The 21,468-nt window shown below is 39.6% G+C and overlaps 1 protein-coding gene across 3 annotated transcripts in view; it reads right to left on the bottom strand.

The window, feature by feature from the left end:
* Positions 1 to 21,468, bottom strand: part of sema5ba (sema domain, seven thrombospondin repeats (type 1 and type 1-like), transmembrane domain (TM) and short cytoplasmic domain, (semaphorin) 5Ba) — a 180,273-nt gene that overhangs the window by 72,359 nt on the left and 86,446 nt on the right. For 2 of the 3 annotated variants that reach the window (XM_028590629.1, XM_028590632.1), the window contains exons 4-5: positions 16,233 to 16,332; positions 15,664 to 15,709 (exon numbers count right to left, since the gene is read on the bottom strand). In XM_028590629.1, the coding sequence (XP_028446430.1) occupies positions 15,664 to 15,709; positions 16,233 to 16,332 (146 nt within the window). Of the gene's footprint in view, positions 1 to 9,458; positions 9,529 to 15,663; positions 15,710 to 16,232; positions 16,333 to 21,468 lie in introns of those variants that run through there. The other variant, XM_028590631.1, reaches the window with a different exon arrangement.

Here is a 21,468-nt window from a genome sequence, read left to right as displayed (position 1 = left end):
TAAAACAAAACTGACTCAAGCAATCACAACTGGGAACAATAAGCTGTTTTCTCCTCCTGTGATGTAAAAATGTTGAATACATTGTATGGTTCAGTGCTAACAGCCTGTACTGTATGTGTTGCCCACTCACCCTGCTGCTGCCTCCCACTCACTGTAATTCCACATTAAGGAGGCTGACAGGTGAAAGCAGACAGTCTCTTCATGACCAGCCAACCAGCACGGTGGATTATTCCTTCTCCTCCCCAAACACTCCCACCCACGTACAGAGAAAAATATAGGTAATACAGATGAACATGGTTTTAAAGTATATAGTGTATACATAGGGTACATCATGTTTAACCAATGTTCTTTATTGGAAAGGAACTATTATAACTAGTGATGCACCGAAATGAAAATTCTGCGCTAAAAACCAAAAATTCAGGATGCGCTGGGCCGAAAACCGAAACGACTTATTTTTTAAATAGTTTTTTTTTTTACATTTGTATTATTATACTTATACTTCATGATTTCATGAATTTAATGAATCTGAATTGAAAAACTACAAACCAATAAAATTATCACACTTTTATTGAAACTCACAAAAAAACACAACATTAAATATATTCTTCTTCATTCAGTTTTGTAACAATCAAATGTAACAGATTTTTTTGATGTACTCAGCATATTGAATTGGATGTTGTGTTTTCATGTGACGTTTCAAACCTGACGTGGAAAAGTTCTTCGGCACCGTACCCCCTCTTGAAATGTCTGCTGAACAAACACTGACAACACAATGTCCTTATCAGAAACTTTGAAGTAATTCCACACCGCTGACATGATCGGCCTTTGCTGGGTAGCACCGTGATAACGGCTAGATCAACTGAGAGGGAAATCTGAGCACTGAGGTGCGGAGAGGCATATATTTTCAGCTCATATTTTTGGCCGTTTTCAGCAGCCAAAATTTTGGCGCATCCCTAATTATAACTGATTATTTTGAATATAAAAACACAGATAAAAATAAATAAAAAAAATGGACACAAATTCCATTTACTAAATACCAGCACAAATGCTCTGTAGTTTAACCCTTAAACAATATTATTACATTGAGGGACACTGGTGCATAATCAGCTCCATAATGATGCACCAAGCCGTTTTAGACCATGTGTGGTCAAACATTGTCTACAGATTTTGAGGCGTGTCAATCAGCCAACAATGTGATTTCACCCATTTAGTGCATAGTGTTTTCCTTTTCCACAACCCAAAGACCACAGGCTGACAACACTAGAGCACAGCAAAACAAACATTTGTGGTGCCCGTAGGCCATTTCTGTTTGTTATTATAATCAAATATATTCTCTATTTCAAGCGTGAGACTTTTTAAAGGTCCCATGACATGGTGCTCTTTGGATGCTTTTATATAGACCGTATTGGTCTGAAGTCTCTCTATCTGAAGTCTCTTTCCCAGAATTCAGCCTTGGTGCAGAATTACAACCATTAGAGCCAGTCCCACAATGAGCTTTCCTTAGGATGTGCCATTTCTGTGTCTGTAGCTATTGAGGAGGAGAGAGGGGGGGTGGGCAAGGTTGAGGGTGGGGGTGTGGCCTTGACCAACTGCCACTTTGCTCGTTTGAAAGCCATGATGTCTCTCTCTCTCATGGGTGGGCCAAATTCTCTGGGCGGGCAAAGCAGAGAAAGGGGAGGTAACCTTGCTCCTTATGACCTCATAAGGAGAAGATTCCAGATCGGCCCATCTGAGCTTTCATTTTCTCAAAGGCAGAGCAGGATACCCAGGGCTCGGTTTACACCTATCGCCATTTCTAGCCACTGGGGGACCATAGGCAGGCTGGGGGAACTCATATTAATGTTAAAAAACATAATTGTGACATTTTCATGCCATGGGACCTTGCAGTGATGCGTTCAGGTGCAACTTTTAACAGAAGACATGAGGCAACCTATCTGTCGGTCTGGTTTAGGGTTATGCTTTGATCTCAGAGTTTCCGTCCTGTGATATGTCTCCATTTGCAGCTTGTGTTTCATTCTGTTTTTCCAATTTGTATTTGTGTATGCATGTACATAATATAGACCAATTAATACTGGATTTATTTGGGGATTTATAATATTTAAAAGTTTAAAACATCTGCTAACAATCTATAATCATAGCATTTTTAAACAAACATTGTTTTTAAGGATCTCTTACATTTGTTATGAAAGAATCAAGGTTAAAATAATGAATTAGTGAGCGGTACAATTGCTGCAGTCAAATAATAAACTTGTCTGGGCTCTGAGATAAACTAATCTTGGCCTGTCTGATTTATTAGTCAAGTTCTAGTACATAACCATACTTTTACAAATCTGTGCCCTTATGTATTTTGTATATATCTTTGCAAGCATGCCATGTACATATTACTTTATGACAGAATAGAATCAAACCAAATCATTTTTCTGTTTTGGGACATAAATCCATGCAGAAACCAAAAACAATGATGTACAGAAGCAGGTACCATTGCACACACTCTCTGTATGCCATTAGAGATGTTTTTTTCCCCACCACAGCCAGCTGGCCAAGCTGCAGCACATTACAGGATGACAAGCAGCCTCCTCTTGCTCTCCGCTCTGTAGCTCACAGATTATCCCTCCACTCTGACAAAGACCACATCAATAATTAAATCTCCGGCCAAATTGCAGCAGAGAAATTAATGAAGAGTGTGAATGAAATCAGCTGTGTGTCATCAAACTCGGGGCAAGAGAGAGGAGCTTGATACTGTGGACGAATCAAGGGTATGAATATGTGAGGGGGTCAGCTTAATGTCCGCCCCGTGGCCTTTCATTCATTTAGATCCTCTGCTTTCACCATGAATCCACTCTGCCCTTCAGCACTGCACTGTAGCTGTATGTGCCATGCATAATGTAGATCAAATCATAGATACACATGAAACATACTGCACTGCACTTCACACTAATACTACCTGCATGAGAAAAGGTCAGCGTGTCTTCAGCATAACCAAAGACCAATTCCATCCGTCCCAAAGGAATCTTCTATCTCCAACTAAAACACCTACGATAACAGATGCATTTATTTTTCTTTTGGTCCACCGGGAGGCTCCCAACAATCTCTGTTGGTCAGGGAGTTTGTGCGAGCCATTTCCTGTTTAAAAGGAGCAAACAGTGACACTTGACCTCAGCTCTGCTCTCCTGACCTTCAGCCACTGCAGGGAAACGATGCACGCTGGGACCCAACAACAGCAAACAGTCAAACCAGCTGTTCTACCCAACACTAACTGTTCCCCTGACGGACCTACTGGTTCTACTTCAGCCGGAAATACTTCAAGTTACTGTCAGGTTTCAGTGCAAAGTAGGATTTCAACTGAAAAATTTCAGTTAAATAACAATTACATTGAGCTAATTAACAGATAATTTGATTCAGATAAGTAGGTTCAAGATTCATTTTAATGTAAGTTAGTGAGTGTATGTTATAATTATCCAGAATGATGGCTAAAGCACTGTGAAAATAAAAACAGTATTATCAGAACTTTTTCTTCAAAGACGGAGAATCTGTAATGCGTATTCTGTTTATGCATTATATCACACAACACGCACACAACTTTAATTAATAATAATAAATTAATAGTGTAATTTGCTATTATTATTATTTTCATTATCAATTACTCTGGTGATTCTTTTGTTGATTTATCATTATTTACTAAATGCTCATAAAACATCAGAAAATAATTAAAAATGTCCACCACTGTTTCCTAGAGATTACGGTAATATCTTTAAATTGCTTGTTTCATCCAACCAAAAGCCAAAGAAAGACATGTAAGACAAAGAAAAGCAGAGTCAGTGCATTCACTAGACTAATGACGTAATAGCCAAGAGGTAATAGACAAGTTAAATTACTGACCATATAATACATCAAAATGTAAAACTGCACAGAGAAGACAAAAGAAAATGTATCTTATTACTTTTCCCTCTGCTTTTCCGAAGGTTAAAACCACAGATTACAGAGGAACACCACAGTGTAGTTTAGCTTGAGTACCACTGTCAGCGGCCTGTATTCCAGCCTTGCATCTGGTAAAGAGGTCTTTAGTTCTAAAGGGACAGACCATCATGTCGCACAGCAGGACAGCCACCTGGGGGCTGCTCATCATCCGCTGGCTGTGGGAGCCAGAGACCACAGGTTAACTTAAACAACCCCCGAACACAAACACCACGTCAAGGACAAATCCCAGGCCCCCAACACACAGGGGAGCACTCCTGTCTCAGAACTTCTGATATGTTCTCAGCGAGAAAACAACAAACAAAAAGTAAAGTCTCCCACTTGGAAAATAACAAGCTGACACAATAAAAATAAAGGGGACCTGATGTCTTGAACTGAAAAAAAAAAAAAAAAAGAAAAGACTTTTTTTTTTTCTTCCCACTTTGGGTCCTTTCATATCAGTGAAAATAGCTGTTTAACTGGTTAGCTCTGGAAGAGAAAAAAAATAAACTGTATTTTTGGAAAGAATGAAATCCCCCAAAAAAGTACTGCCGACCCTTTTCTCCAACACCATTACTCCCCCATGCATTTACAAAAAGAGCAAGCCAATGAGAGGGGAACGCTTGACTGTGCTCTGCCACATGGAACACTGCAATTCAACAGCAGCACAGCTGCGACATCAGAGTGAGGTTGTGTGTGTTTTGGGCCTTAAAGAGACAAAAATCAAAAAGACAAGCTGAACTTTCTTTTCTAGTGGGCACTCCTGTACATGTCGTCTCTCCCACCACGTCTTAGTTTTACAGTCATGTCAGACACTGATTTGGATGACTGAGGAGCTTTACCACGGCATGTACATCCATTATAGTCTGTTGCACTGACAAAAGTGCACACAATACTGTTTTGGAGTAAAGGTCTGCATATTGATGCACAACCTGATTGTTCCATACAATGGAAAACTAGCAGAGCGACATAATGGATACAGAGAGAGAGATTCAATAGAGGAATGAACCTGATAGAAATGCAACAGTAGTTCACTGTCGGAAGCAAATATAACGTTCTCCTGAGGAGAAATGTCACTGGGAGGCCTTGTGCTATTTTCAGTAGATGGGATTTAGAGAAGAAGAAGTGATAGGGAAAATCAGTATAGGGGAGCGGTGGGTTTAGGCGGGTGGCTGGATGGAGACAAATAAGTGAAGATCCAGACAGTAATATGGTGTTTACATTCCACCTCCATGTTGCTGGTGTTATAGAGGCAGGGATTATCTGATGGACTGACAAAGACCTCTCTCCTCCCCTTCCACCTCCTCTCTTTACTTCTCTACACTTGCACGTATTGCCTAGAGAGGAACAAACAACTTGTATTTACTCCTGTTTGACATTAAAAAGCCTTTTGGTCCAAGTGTACTTTTAACTATACTTGATTCAACTGTCCACACATTTGAATTGGCTCGCAATTTGTAGTGAGTTTTTCCACACACTTTTTCTTGTCTCACTCTTTCACGTTTTGTTCAGTGTGAGTTTACTTTATATTTTCCATCTATCTTCTATTAATGTTTGCTGCTTTATTTATTTCTTGCTGTTGTGTTAATGTCCTATCAGTCAGTATTATCTTCCTACTGTTGGAAGCCAAATTATTTGACTTACTTTCCAGTTTGCTACATTTAAAGTTAAATCACAAAGTTTTTTCTTACTCTATAAGCATTACTACAGAACATGTCTACACAAGATTAAACAAATGCATACTCTTTCAGGACTTCCGTATATTACAGTAGATTGCTAATAATTGCATCTGTATCAGTTTTTACTATACTCATATAGTAGGATAGGAAAAGAAAACTTTCAGCAAGCTAGTTTCAATACATTTTAAACACAGCCAGGTCAACTTTATGAATACGCAACAGAAAACCTGTGTTTTCAGTATCAAACACAGCACATTGTTGACACAGCAAACCACAATTGCAAAAAACTAAATCTGCATATTTAGCCACATTTTGACAAAACAATGTGGATGTTTGGAACACACTGAGCACATCAATAATCAGCTGAGAAAAGTTTTATGAGGCAGAAGTGGTTTGAGAAGTTTTTATATACATTGTAATACCTTTTTTTGGCGTGAAGGTTTGTCACTGTTGGAGTCCATCCAACCAACTGCTGTGAGTACAGCTGCTGTCCTCCCTGAGCAAGCTAAAAAACCTTTCAGAGCCACATTTCAAGCCTGCAGGGGTTTATTGTTTGATACTAAAAACATAAGTAATTGGCGCTTTCCTTTGTTACTATTCCGTGAGTATTCCTTTAAACCTATCATAGAATAATCTTTGCACTTTGTGTTTGGCTTTTTAATTTACAAGAACATGCTGTTCTTTCAGTTACCTGAGCAGAGTACAAAACGCATGGATTGTATTTCTATGAAAAAGTCAGCAAAGAGCAGGATAATTTAATATACTCTTTTCACTCCTGCATATTTCTACCTGCAGTACGTCTCCTTACCAGTCTTAGTCTCTCCTTCCAACCCCTACGTCCTCCATCTCTGTCAATGTTAGCACTTAAGCTCAGTGAAAAGTAAGGTCAGTACATCCATGTGGCTGATACCAGGAGTTACATTCTGCACCATCTTCTCACATAAGGCTAACGCTGGAGCCTTTGATACCTTGACCTCATCAGATAACTGCACATCTGCGTGAGTGCAAAAAAAAAAAAGGGAAAATACAGGAAGAGTGAGAGAGAATTTATGTAAAACCACATTGTAGTAATTAGGTGTATACAGTATGTGAGGAATGGGCTTTAAGCAGCGTGTGAAGACATTTTTTAGCATACCTAAAGAACCGTAAAAATAAAGAGCATCTGACACAAACTGACAAGGGCAACGCTGACTGCCGTGACTCACAGAATCCCAGAGAAAAAAAGAAGCAATCTGGCCAGAATCAAAGAAATTAGGTACAATTCTGGAAGTCTGTGGACAAATGTTAGCGTGAGACAAATCAATACTCTATCTCCTGTTAGTAACTTGCAACATGCAGAAAAAAAGAGCAATCTTAACATGGCTTTGCATGTGTTATTTTGTATTACTTTAAAACTACAAAAAGAAGGTGAGAGGAAAGTAAGAAGACAAAAGAAAGATGGAGACCAGCCGCGCATTCATTCCCATCTCAGACATGAAAAGTTTGCCCATCAAAAGTTGCGGTTATTTTCTTGATTTTTTTTCTTGGCAGCAGTGGAATTGCTTATAGCACATCTGGCAGATCTGCAACCCAGTACAAAGAAAAATAAACAATCAGAGGAACACATGACAGAAACAGAGCTCTCCTTTCCCTCTCCCATCCTGTCGAATCCTTGAGCTTTTCTATAGCGCCGTTGTTTTAACCACTCTCCCACTCCTCTGTTTTATCCATCGCCACAGACACACACACACACACACACACACACACACACACACACACAGACACACACACCTCCCACCACCTTACTCATGCTGTTCTGATTGCGGCAAAGATCACGCCGACCAGTACAACAGAAAGAGAGAGCTCTGTCAGTGGGTGCTGCGAGGACAGAGCATGTGGGTGGATTGCAGTCAGACCCACCACCACCACTTATATCGGCACTACATCTCACAAAAAAAGACACAGAGAGAGAAGAGTTTAAAGATGAAAAGAGAAGGAGGGTGAAGGATAGAGACACCAAACTCTAAGAATATACAGTACAGCAGCATCTGAGTCTCAGCTCAGCCCTGGTATGGCTGAGCAGTCCCACTGTGAACTAGCTGGGTGGGTGATGGTGTGTGTGAAGTTCTATCTGGATAAAGAGCAGGTACTTGTGTTTTTCACACATACAGTATAATCTCGAGGGGATAACTAAAGACGTCATTTATTCACACATCTCCACAGAAATGTTCAGGGCGTGTGTTCATGTCTTGTTGTACGTCTTTATAAGTGTTTTTTGCTTGAGTATGGTTGGATTTATTGACTTCAATATTCCATTACAAAATAATATAAGATACAACTTGGGACCTTTTTAAAAGTTTGGGCCATCATTGTCTATCGTTAATGATAAAATAGCACTCAAATTGTTCCCAAATCTCAGCAATTAACTTGTTGAGTAAGATCTTATTATAATTTATAGTTGAGTCAGAGATAATTAAATAAAGGAAGTGACTATTTATAGCACGTTTATACAGTTGTTTGAAAGAACAGTCTCTTTCCCCATTTAATTACAAATATTTCAACATAAAATCTATTACCAAAGACGTAGCATATATATGTCTTTAAAGATATCAACAGAGTAGATGGTGAGTGTGTTGGGTTATTGAGGCCACTGTGACCACCTGTATGAATATGATTGGATGTAATGAATCATTGATGGTGAAATATGAATGAAGCAGCTGGTGCCAATCAACTAATGCAAGTGCGGCTTTGGTTCTCTGCCTGAGATAGTTATGCTATTTGACTGCAAAAATTACAAAATTACAATAAACTGGAATTATCCTTCAAGTGAAAAACGATATTCCATATACAACAAAAGATCCATTATTACAAAACAATGTGATCATGTTGTAACATTTAGCAGGCAACTATGCAAAAATAACCAAGACCTGTTTGTACCTTAAAATAGTAAGGATAATTCAACTTGCTCAATTAATTACACGTTTAATTCATTTGTTCACAATAGGTCTTAACTTGCATCCTTCCCTTGTTTGCACCCCTTGTATCATCTCTTCTTTGCTATAATGTACGATGATTGTAAAAAGATGTTTAATCAGGCTGATGTCGCCATTACTTATTCATTGACAACCTCCAGGTACTTTGCCATAGTCTGATTTTTCTCTACAAAACCACAACAACAAGGCGGTAGAGTGTATAAGAAACATCTCTGAAGGCTTTGAAAGTCCTCCCCGGGCACGTCCTGTGCAGGTACTGCACATTGGGGAAACTATTTTCTATGACTCCACTCCACAGAGACACAGAGGCGCACTAGAGAAAATGTCCAGAGAGAAAACAGTGAGCTGGAGCAAACTGAAAGCTTGTCACCTCCCTGACACTCTCTCTCTCTCATAGTCACTCCTCTCTTCTCTCTCATTTGTCTTCATCTCAGTTCTGCATGTGTGATTTTCAGCGTTGTTTTGGTCTTTGCTTCCTTTTCTCGTTCATTTTCTTCCTGTTATCTTCTCTGTCTTTCATTCTCCAGCTCCTGCCTACTTCTTTATCCCTGGATTCCTTGTATGTCTCCTCTCCCTCCCTTTCACTCTCTTTTTCCACTGATTGCCTACAGTACGCAGTCATTCCTCTACGCTTGCCTGATCACTAATGGCCATGGCAGGTGTTCTCTCAGGTGCAGGAACAGAACGGCCTGGGCTGAGCCTTAAAAGCCCAGAAATCAGCACCCCCCCTACCCCCCCCCTCTCTGGCATGGTCCGCCTTCAAACCCTCTGCCACCGAAACACTGCTAAGCTGGCATTTGCACACTTGTCTCCCTCAACACACACACGCATATATATACAGCGAGAAAAATACCTCCAGCCCTTCATCTCTTCTGCTGGCACCCAGACGCAGTTTGTTTTGGCTTCAGGTGTGAGACGGATTGGTCTGGGTCGGCTCTCCAATTGGTGCTGTCATGGATAACCCATTGGATGACACACAAACAAACCACACACACACACACACCAACACATATGATCTCTAATAGCTTCACACTGGAGAGGAAAGTGGACACTAAAGGGGGGGGGGTTGATGGTGATGGTGACAGGGGTGTGTGGTTACAGACCATGATAATGGCCCACTTGGAAAGCCCAGGCCAACCAGTCCAACAGATGAATGGGAAAGCAGAGAAAGCAGCATTGTGATCAGACCGTGACTGGGCCACCCTCTTTGGTTTGCTTTTCAATCAATCAGCAAGTCGTTTCTAAACAGCATCAGTATGACTTTCACCCGCTCTCAATGGACAACCTTTTATTTTAAGGTAAAGCCAGTCATGCTTTGCGTCCCACAGGGCTGGGTCCATTTCTACGGTTTGACTTGGTTCCTGAATGTCGCTGCTAAATTATCATCACCACTTGCAGTTGGTGCTGCCTTCAAATAAGGTTGCATGTTTGACTTTAGAAGTAAAGTACACAGTATACTTAGCGTTTAAGTGGTTTAAATTGTGAGAGCACTGTTGTAAGGTGACTGACAATAAAAAACGAACTTCACCTTGTCCCCTTTTCAAAAGTGCTTAATTATTTTGACTACTACTTTTCAATGACATGCTAGGTAGAAGAAAAGGGCAGGAAACTAATGGCAAAAGTAGCTTCTATGGAATAAATTTTGATGAGTCACTACTCAGAGCTTTTAGAAAATGTCCACAAAGCAGTAATAGTTATGGCACAGTCACATATGCACAAAATTGACATTGCCAAATATTTGCCTCCCATAAACTTCCATTCTATGTGAGGAAAGGGCCGATTAAAACATTCACTTCCGGTGGCAAAGCAAATAAGCAAATTCAGATCACGTGGACTACAAACCAGCAAAGTGATTTCTGTGTGCCTCACACCTTTTACTGCCCACATTATTCACAAATATCGCCTCAGCAGGTGATGGTCACTCGCCAGTATTCGCGTATGTGTGACACTAAAACCTGAAGAGAGAATAGTTTGGGGAGTGATGATAGCAGCTATCTTCTTCTCACAGCGGGTGGGTGCGAGAGTGGTGATGATGTTGATTAAAGTTCAGCGGCAGTGATGGTTGTGGAGACACTTGCAGAGTAATTAAGAAATGGCCATTTTTGGACAGCTTAAATAGACCACCAAATTGTTAGGTGCATTGGATAGGTGCAGAGAGTGGGTCATGTCACAATGTAACGGTGCAACTCTAGTTGGCTACCTTCTTGAGGAAAACGGGACAGATAAAATGCCCCACTGACATACTGTATGACATGCTCCATGTGTTTCCATACAATTTCTTTCCTTGGAGAGTTGTGGAGTCCCTGGTGTTCAGTACGTCATGAGCAAACAAATTGTTGTCACCAAATTCCCAAGCTGAACCGACTGAATCATTCAAAGGGAAATCTCAGACTGTCAGCTCTGTTGTGATGAACCGTATGCATCCTGGTTAAAAGCTTCCTAAAGGACCATACAATACACACCAACAATCATTTTGCAATAACCCTGAAGCAGGTTGGTGGTTACTGAGCTACAGTATGAAGCTTATAGAAGATGCTTGTGCTGAACTGAAGAAAACAAATTGAACGAGACTAAATGTATCAAAGAATCTAAGGCTAAATAACAAACAAAAGCAGTGCCTTAATGTCATGGCCATTACGAGACTGTTTCACAATGTGAGTACTGACGTCCATTAGAGAAACACCTAACTCAGACTCGCGCTTGAATGAGGAAAACCGAGGGTCATTATGGAGTGCAGACAACTCAAGTTTGAACTCAAACAAACAAACAAACAGCCTTATCCTCTGACAGGTGGCTTGGATAGTCAAGCAACATATCACTAGTTCAGAAATCTAAACAAAATGCCTCGGAGAAATGAGCCTTTGATGTTGAAGCAGAGCCTCGGACTGGCAAGTGGGAGATTTGGGTTTGTTTTCCATTTGGTTATACAACAAAAGAAAGGGAGTATTTTAAGATGCCGCCCTCCTCCGTCTCTTTGGACAGCTTTCGTTTACTGGCAAATGAGCACGGGGGTACAGACCCTCCTCTCTGCTTCACTGGGCAGTTTGTATAATGTTCTCATTGATTTCAGTCTTGGCATCACGGATGACACCTCCACACTGGCCAGAGTGAAAAAGGAACTACCTCATTTATCCCTATAGCTCAGAGTAAGCTGAGGATGTGTGTGTAGGCGCGCTTGCGTTTGTCTGTGTGTGTGTGTGTGTGTGTGTGTGTGTGTGTGTGTGTGTATGTGAGAAGGGAGAAAGACAACTTTAGATAATCTAGTAGTATGTTTGACTGCATGTGCATGGATGTGTGTGTCACATATTTATGTGTGTATGCTTCCTACATGTTATAAGGATGTTAAGAGGGTAGATGCCTTTTTCAGGACAAAGAGAACAGCTTCTTAGAGAAGAACACTACAAGGGTGAAAACAAATAAAAACCCACATAAGTCAACTTCTCTCCTCCAAAACTAGACAACTAGGACATGTGGACAAAGGGCGCATTGATATCGGCAGTGACACACGGGTGGCAGCTGTAGACATCATGCCATTCAGTTGTGGCTGCTGTGAAAGGGGACTTTGTCAGACGAAGTCGAGTCTGGTGATGTGCTCGGATACTGTGGTGAAACGTAGTGTAATATAATGCAGGTCCTTGTCCTTGAAATAATAATATAACTGATGCTGCGAGTTAAATACTTAAGCTACTTTTGGTTACTTTAAAAAGTAACCAAAGCCTGGGAATAAAAGGCCAATGATGGTGGCTCAATCAGAACAGAACAAGTAACTAAATCAACCCCCCCCCCCCCACACACACACACCCCCAATTAAACAAAGCGAAAAATGCAGTAGGTGTAAATACTTAAAGCACTATACTGGTGGTTTAACATGCTTCAGCCTATCAACTGAAAATCACAGATACTTTATGTCAGCCAACTGTTCTTGAAAGGACATTGTACATTTTTAGATTCCTAACTCTCTAGCTTTATTTCAGTACACTATGACCATTCAATTAGTCAGTTTGTCAGTTTGTTTGTTTGTCAAAGTTACATCAAACTTAAAAACAGACACTTCTTTGTTGGTGTGTTTTGTGATAAATCAGACATTTTCTTAGCCTACCAAATTCACATTATCCTTGCTGATTGACTTCCAGTTTTTACTATCAAATAACGCGTGTTTCTCATCCAATTTCTCAAGTTTTAAATGTCAGTCCTTCCTTTAATGCAGTCGCAAGAAACTATTTTCAGAAGTTTTTAGAAATAAAATAAATAATAAATCACACTAAATGTTCACGGAACAAGTTTCCTATCCCAGTGATTTTCATATTGCACTGGCATCAACTTGAAACCACTGTTTGCATGGAAGGGGGAAAATCAGTCTCATAACACGGGGGATTCTTGGAAAAATGTACACAATCACAAAAGTACACAAGATTTGTAGTTAATGGGCTAAAACATGCAAAACCGCCGCTATGGTCCTCTAAACTCTAAACAGCAACAGTGGATTCGCTCAGTGACTAAAGATGTATCGCAGCTTTTTTGATTGAATGAATGCATGGATTGTGTTATTATGCTTTATACTCCTGTCCCCCTCACTTACATACTTTACAGAGTTAAAAGAAATTACATTAACCTTAATAACCTTAGCAGAATATGTAATTCAATTTGCCTTGCAGCAGTGGAAAACTTTGGCCAACTAAAGAGAAGATATCCTACAGTCATTGAAGCATGGATACTGTGCACTGTACTCTGGCTTATTTAAAGACAGATTTTCTCTACCCAGTGACAGTGATATACCACTTCAGATTACACAGTCCCGTAGAGATTCAGGAAATTGTCATTAGTGATGCCTGACGCAACTGTACGGCAACCCTCTGCTCCCGGCTATACCACAGCTACTTTATGGCACAACACTCATATCACCACGGGCCTTTCACAAAACACACACGGCAGTTACTGCCATAGGCAAATTGTAACCCAATTTAATTACATCCTCTGCAACATGGAGGATAATTAAAAAATATATATATTTATGTTGATTCTTCCCTCAGCATATCATTAAAACATGTGAATACTGTAAATATCCCTATCATTAACTTTTATAGCACAACAGTGGTTTGGACATTTCCCTGATGTAGGAATGTTTCTTTAGCATTTCTAGTTGTAGTTTGGAATAAATAGAAGAATAAATCTGTAGTTAGATGGCTGACTGGACATAAAGTCGTTAGCGACAGTGACTTCGGGAAGACAGGAAGTCAAAGGAAAGGGATGTCACATTACTAGCAATAAGCTGTTATTGACAGGGGAAGCACTTGCTGCAAAAATGTCAATAAAATCAGTCGACAAGGTGTTTAAAACATTTAACTGGTGCGACTACAAGTAGGATCATTCACACACAGTCAAACAAAGGGCAGGTGCTGAGCCAAATGTGGGCAGATCATGAAAAAAAATAAAAATAAACAAATAGCTCACTACAGGGCTCCAATATCCAATTATCTATTGCTCCTAGGTTAACTGGTGCAACTACCACATACTGTACATGTATTGCGACAAGGGATCTTTTAGAGTTCAAAGCCACTAATTTTATTTTATTTTATTGTTGTTGTTATATTCCACCTCATCACACTGCTACATAGCATAGTGACAGACAGTAATATCAACTCATGTTAGATGTCATTCTTCCCAAATGAAAATGCTTTGCAAGTAGATTAAATAAGTAAAACATACTGTAACTTCAAGTTCACAAGAATATTAGGTCTAATGGCCACCAATCAAAACAAAACAGTTATATATTTAGAGCATATACTCTACAATAAACAGTCCCTTTGAAAGGTTTTTTTCATAATATAGAATTTTCATAGTATGTATTCTTAGATTTTAACCACCACATGCACACCATAGGATGTACAGTGAAATGTAAAGTGACAGGCTTCACAAGCTATAGTGCAAAAGAACACTAATACACTATTTAGACGTCACATATTTTATAAATATATATGATATCTAGAGTCTTTGGTTTTAACCTTGCAAAATAACAAACTGTAATAGAAATGTTGACCTAGACATGAAATGAAATTAAGAGATAGGGTCCAACTAACGAACAGTTTAGAAGAAGCTTTGAACAAATTCTGGGAATCGGATGAAAGCAAAAGTCAAGAGAGATGGACTGCTCGCCTGCTGTGTTGTTGCTCCTAAACTTGGTATCATTAACAAAAAGTCTTTGTAGTGGCTTTGGCTTTTTCCCTTTCCTTTATTGTGTTATATATCTTTTTGTGCACGTTAAAGGTTTACAAAGTGAAAAAGCCCAAAGTCCACCCCAAAGGGACTTACCATCTGCAACAGAAAACACTGTTCACAAACTGCTCCAAACAGCTCTAGAACTGTTTGGAGCTTCTGTGACGAACATGTTTGTAACACACGTTATAATGTTCGCCTAGCTGCTAGCGTGGCACGCCCTCATACTCTGCAACTGACTAGCTAGCAATGCTTACCTAGCTACTGAGCATGTGCGACGCCCAACAAAGATGGTGAGAGTGAGACATAAGTGAGATGCCTCACTCTGTAGCTAAAACAGAGAGCTCAACACACAGGGTGAAAAGAGGAGTTGCAGAAATGTATAGTACAACAAAAATATGGTGTTTTCTGAAAATTAAACCATGTAAACCTATTCTCTCACAACCTCTAAATACAATGATGAACCGGAAAATGAGCATAATATACATGAGCACTTTAACCAGAGCAGTGATATACACCTGTCTTTGTAGGGTTCTGATTGAGGCGTCCGAAGCTTCTAATCAGATAATATTTACGCCCACCAGAACTCATCAAGTTGTTACACGCACGCACAACGCATTTTAAAACAAACCGCTGCATTATTACTTTAATAAGAAGAGATACTTCCATAGTGTACAAAATAAATAAAAATGCACCATTTTCCAATTAATTATTCTAAAATTAGGTCAATAAACTACATTTTCACTGCAAAAACAGTTATATATTCCCAATAATTTCAAAACCACCAGAAAACATTCATCATCAACAGAGAAAATGAAGAGAAGTAGATAAATTAGCATGCCTACCTGTATCAGCGACATGTTACTGAGGTCCAGTCTGAACAGGTAGTTTCTGGATTGAGGAGAGAGGAAAACGGAGATATGTGAGTGTGTGCATAATATGACAAGACTTTATCCAATTTATCCTGTTTAATAATGCAAATTAAGTATCAGAGAACAGACAGTCCATTTTAGCGGCTGTCAACTTAAAGCAAAGCCGATTAAAGGCTACACTGTAACTGTCCATCAGCCTAAGTCATTGTTTTTAGTTTTATGTGAGTTGTGTGGTTTTGCAAGTACGTGAACTATTGGTTACATTTGTTTGTTTTTAACCGACAAATCCGGCTGAACCCATGTCATCACGTGCACTCACAAACACACACACACACACACACAATTGTGACATGACGTAATTCTTCCGAAGTCTTCCCTTCTGCCAAATCTAAAGCTTGACTTGGTCCAACCAGGCCTCTGCGGAGTACTTAAGAAGCATCATTACCCAAAAACCGCACTGCATGAGTGAGTCAGAAAGGGTATCACATTCTCAGTAATGTGCTCTGTGGGGTGAAAAGCTGAGTGGATTTACAGTTTCTTACCTGGCACCAACAATAAGCTCATTCCTAGTCAGGTCAAGGGTGAGCTGTGAGAAGTCTCTTACGCCCGGGCGGGAGAAAGTGGAAATCCACGGACTGAGCGCTGAAAGAAAGAAAGAAAGAAAGAAAGAAAGAAAAAGAAAGAAAGAAAGAAAGAAAGAAAGAAAGAAAGAAAGAAGTTATTGAAAGTTAAATCATGTCATAGTTCATAACATTAAATCAGTACACACAAGCCTTTTACATGTGGTATTTGATACACAGGTATTGATATATCTTTATGTCAAAAATAGTGCTGAAACAATTAGTTGATCAACAGAAAATTATCAAAAATTATGGCTATCAATTGTTATAATAATGTAATAATATAATGTAAGGATTTTCTTGTTCAAAATTTTTTTATTTGGTATTCCAGCAGAAGATCATTTGCAACTACACTTTTTTATGCAAGAATTTTCTAATTTTCCTTTTTGATTTCGTTGTAAATTGAGCATCTTTGGGTTTTGGACTGTTGGTCAAATAAAACTAGCAAATTAAAGATGCCCCCCTGGCCTCTGGGAACTTGATTTGATGTTTTTTTTTTATTTTAGGCATTTTCTCGACTAAACATAATCAATTATTCAAAAAAAGTACAAAACACTAATCTATAATAGGAAAAAGTATTAGTTGCAGCTGTAGTGATAATAAGTGCAGTGGGAAAGCTTTCTGCGCTGCGATGGTGTCCCCTACAGAGAGGGACAAAGCGGTCTCAGGCCCATCAGGCACAAAATCCTGATACAACCTGACGCTGGGACAAACACAGCTCTGTGTGGTGTACGAGCCTGAAACCTTGGCGTGCTTGAAACTGGCTTTTACAAATCAAAATTTCAAAGCAGCGGAGCCTGGCGGGGCTTTTAATGTCAATTTGAAAACTGCAGGAAAAGTGAATTTTCAATTCAATCTTTGTGTGAACCCAAAGCGCAGACCTTTAAACGGATTTCTCCACGTGGGAGGTTTGCACAGCATAAAAGGATTTATAATATTTCCCATGCTGTACACAGTATCACAGCAGTTGGTGAGAATTCAGATTCCCTTAACCAATTTGAAAAGCTGTCTTAAATAGCTTTTAGCCATTTCCAGAAAGCTTTGAGAAAGACGAACAAAATGGCTGTGAATGATGATTCCAATACTGCATATGTCTGTGAATATGGCCAATATTTGGCCACACTGCTGATAATTATATTCATTAGGAAAGCAGTCTTCAAACATTTAAAACCTTAAACCTTTTTCTTTTAACATTACAGTAGCCTGTATAGCTCGAGGCTACGGGTGCGAGACTACATCAAAGTGTTGGAAAAAGTCACAACGAACTATGAAATGACTCTCCATCATGCAAAGGGACGGGCTTTATGATTGATGGGGCCCATATGGCTCTGTCATCTGCAAACATAACTAGATATACAAGTGATAAAAAGACAGAAGGCTGCAGCAACAGTACAGTATGGTGCTTTTGATTTAAGATAGACACGATACGCATCCATAGGAAACCACATACACAAGAACACACACATACTGTAATTAAGGGTGCCAGTATTGACAGGGGACTTCAGTGAAATAAAAATGATCTGCCACTACCTGTTTTGTCCAGATGTTGAATCGGAAGGGCAAGTATTCACTGAGCTGCTGACGGACTGAACTTGACTCAAGGTTTTGTACTTATGCAAGCAGGTCTGAATCATTCTTGCAAGGAAGGCAATATTCAAAAGAGTGCAATTTTCAAATTACTATACTGATTAAAAAAAGTTCTGTAATTTCCTAAAACAGCTGGTTACTATGGTTATTAAGAAACGTTACTCAAAAAGGAGTAAATAGTGAATATATTTGGGTCTTTTTTTACACTAAACAACACACATCTCCCAAATGCCGCAAGAACGGCAATTGTTGCAAGGTCTTGTACAGAAACAGCAACCAGCTTGGAATGTTTATATGCAGTGCAATCCGCACGGAAAAGATTAAAAAAGTTTGGGCGAGCAATTCTTTTCTAAAACTAGCTTACATTACTTTGACTGTTCTCCAACTCAAAGGGAAGCAACTCAACAAAAGTCAACTGCATCATGTTATAAAATATACTATGCTATAAATACAGGCATTGATTTTGACTTCCTGAAAATAGTTACAATTTCAATCATATCAAGCAATTAAAAAAAAAGGATATTTTTAATGAATTACTCAGCCCTCAATGGAACTGTAATGTATGTACTGCACATAGCACCCAGCAGCTTAGAAAAGAAAAAGTCATAGTGCCACATGCACTGCCTGAAGCAAGAAAATGATAGACAGTTAATTAAATTAACAAAAGCTCTACTCTCATTGAGAACATTAGAGAAACATAAACGGTATGCTACAATGATTTGTCATCAACCAGCCAGATCATAGAAGTAATGCGACCTTTAAAATAATAGATTCTAGAACATTTCTATACACACAGGATTTAATCACGCATAACCTCAGCACACATAATAAATCACTGGACAACCCAGTGTAAGTCTAATACCACGCGGGCCATCTCTTGCTCACTCTATAAATATTTATATTACACACAAGTGTATTCCATTTCTCGCATTCAAGCATGCATCTACTGTTTGGGTTGACCATCTTTGACATGCAGGGTGGGAGTAGAAACCATACAAGGCCGGTGCTAGGAGGCGAGTGGGACCACCTGTACATCACTCTCTGATTAATGGCTGCAGAGGCCAAAGCTGGAGGAGCAGAGGGGAGCAGGGAGTGTAGGCCATCTTTAGCCTCACAACCTTATGTAAACAGACCCGAAGTTGACTGACTATAAAGAATCCAACACAATCACAGGTTTACATACAGCATGTGTGAACAAAGAGCGTATGTGTGAAAATTTGACCAATTTTCAAAAAGTTTCTATATCAGAAATTTGGGTTTCTTTCAACCAAATTATCAAAAAAAAAGGCTGGTTGGTTCAATACTGGTTGGCTGGTTGGTTCAATATATGGCTGGTTCAATACAACGCTCACAAATAAATACTACTCAGTACATTCATTGCATTTGGGTGCTTTATTCAATTTTATAGCAAATTTGATTTGCAAACTAAAAAGTCAAAGAAAATGCAGAAAAAAAACATCGGAAAAAGTGACAGAAAAACTTGGGAAAAAAATTGACAAAAGTTTTAAGTTTTGACCAAGAAAAACTAAAAGTTGCATGGTCGACGGGAAGACAACACAAGGGTTAACATTCTCTAAGTCAATCCTTTAAACACTGACTGCATTAACATGCACAGCAACACCTCATTAATGTTCAAAAGCATATTGGCACACAGACACGTTGACGACACAATTGCTGTGCTGTTTCAGTATCATGAAAATGTAACTTTCACATGAAACTAAAAGACAATCCGAGCTTTGCCGTTATAGTACATGATTTCCTGTTTAACGTTTCCTTGTGAGGAGTCATACAGTTTGACTTTTGTTGCTTGAGCAGCATTTGTGTGAAATATCGCAAATACTGTGACATATTTAATGATGACAAAAGTGTTGAATGGCCAAACATTGCAAAGCTATGTTAATGTTACACTGGAGCTGTCCTTATTGGGAACTGCTGGCAACGTACTTTTACAAACCATTTTTTATTTGCAACAAACAAGAAAAAAAAAATTTAATTTATTAAGATTCTCTCAATTTTAAAATTGTCCCGTTTCTGATGATCTAACTGCAGGCGTTCCGCTATGTGCAGCCAATTAGAGAGTCTCATTATAACCTTGAAGGCTTGTTTTAACAGGCATAGCATCACCACACTTCAGCTGCTGCCCAGGTAAGATGAGCCCAGATTTCATGCTCTTAGTTTCTCTCTCTCCTGTGTCAATACTATTTCTCAGAAATCAACCTAATACACCAGCGTTTAAAGCAATTAGTTCCCGAAGAGTTTGTGATATGTCAGAATACTAAAGGCGTTAATATGGTTCAGAGACAGTACTTGTCAGATCATTGTACAGCGATCACCGGCGATCGCCGCCCAATGCATGCTGGTTAGATTTGTGTCCGACTTGATCCCGACTTGCTCTGACGTCATGCACACGTGGGCAACGATAACCTCACAAGATCAAGGCGGCCGCAGGTTTGCGACGCAGGCAGCGCAGTTGCTTTTCACCGACTTGATGGGAAACGCCTGGCTCTCAGCTGATCTAACAGCTGATTGGTTCAGAATCGACTCAACATGATGACGTTTTATATAAACTTTTTATAGTTTTTGAATTGGAGGAATTTTAATTGCTATTTGTCTGATTTAAAGGCTTATTCTGTAAAGAACACATGTTGTGTGGCTGATAGTTACGTTTAGAAGTCAGAGAGACTAAATCTGTTCAGATTACAGATCACGTGTTTTGTGTATTAACATCAGCACCAGATCGCAGGTAGAGCATTTTGACAGCTACTCTGTCTTTATAAAACAGCTGGAGGCTGTGTACAAGCTGATATATGGGTCTGATAACATTTTATTTAAATCAGAATTGGACCCAACAGGATTTGAGTGTTTCTGTGACTTCCTGTTCAGCCTGAAGGCTGCTGGAAACGGCTGCAAACTCTCTGGGCGTTTCCCAATCTGTGTTCTTCTATTGACTTGTGTTCTTGTGTCCCTGTGAAACGTCATCTCGTGTTGCCAAAGTACTGTCCCAATACACAAGTTCGCATTTCGCCAAGAAAAGTTAAAATTCACGGATGTATTCTTGACACGCCCATTTACCGAGGATACATCGGTTGGTAACTTGTATGAACTTCGCAGCACCTGTATCCCAACATTCATTTCGGCATTTAATGGATTTCCAGTGCATAGACAGCCCAAAAACAGGACAATTTTAAAGGTCCCATCACATGGTGCTCTTTGGATGCTTTTATATAGACCTTAGTGGTCCCCTAATACTGTATCTGAAGTCTCTTTTATATAGACCTTAGTGGTCCCCTAATACTGTATCTGAAGTCTCTTTTATATAGACCTTAGTGGTCTCCTAATACTGTATCTGAAGTCTCTTTCCTGAAATTCAGCCTTGGTGCAGAACTACAGCCACTAGAGCCAGTCCCACAATGAGCTTTCCTTAGTATGTGCCATTTCTGTGTCTGAAGCTATTGAGGAGGAGAGTGGGAGGAGCAAGGTGGAGGGTGGGGGTGTGGCCTTGACCAACTGCTACTTTTCTCGTTTGAAAGCCATGATTTCTCTCTCATGGGTTGGCCAAATTCTCTGGGCG

This window comes from Perca flavescens, chromosome 11 (genome assembly GCF_004354835.1).
Source record: "Perca flavescens isolate YP-PL-M2 chromosome 11, PFLA_1.0, whole genome shotgun sequence".
NCBI classification, from domain to species: Eukaryota; Metazoa; Chordata; class Actinopteri; order Perciformes; family Percidae; genus Perca; species Perca flavescens.
The sequence above is the reverse complement of the archived record's forward strand: the minus strand, read 5'-3'. Positions and strand labels throughout refer to the sequence as shown.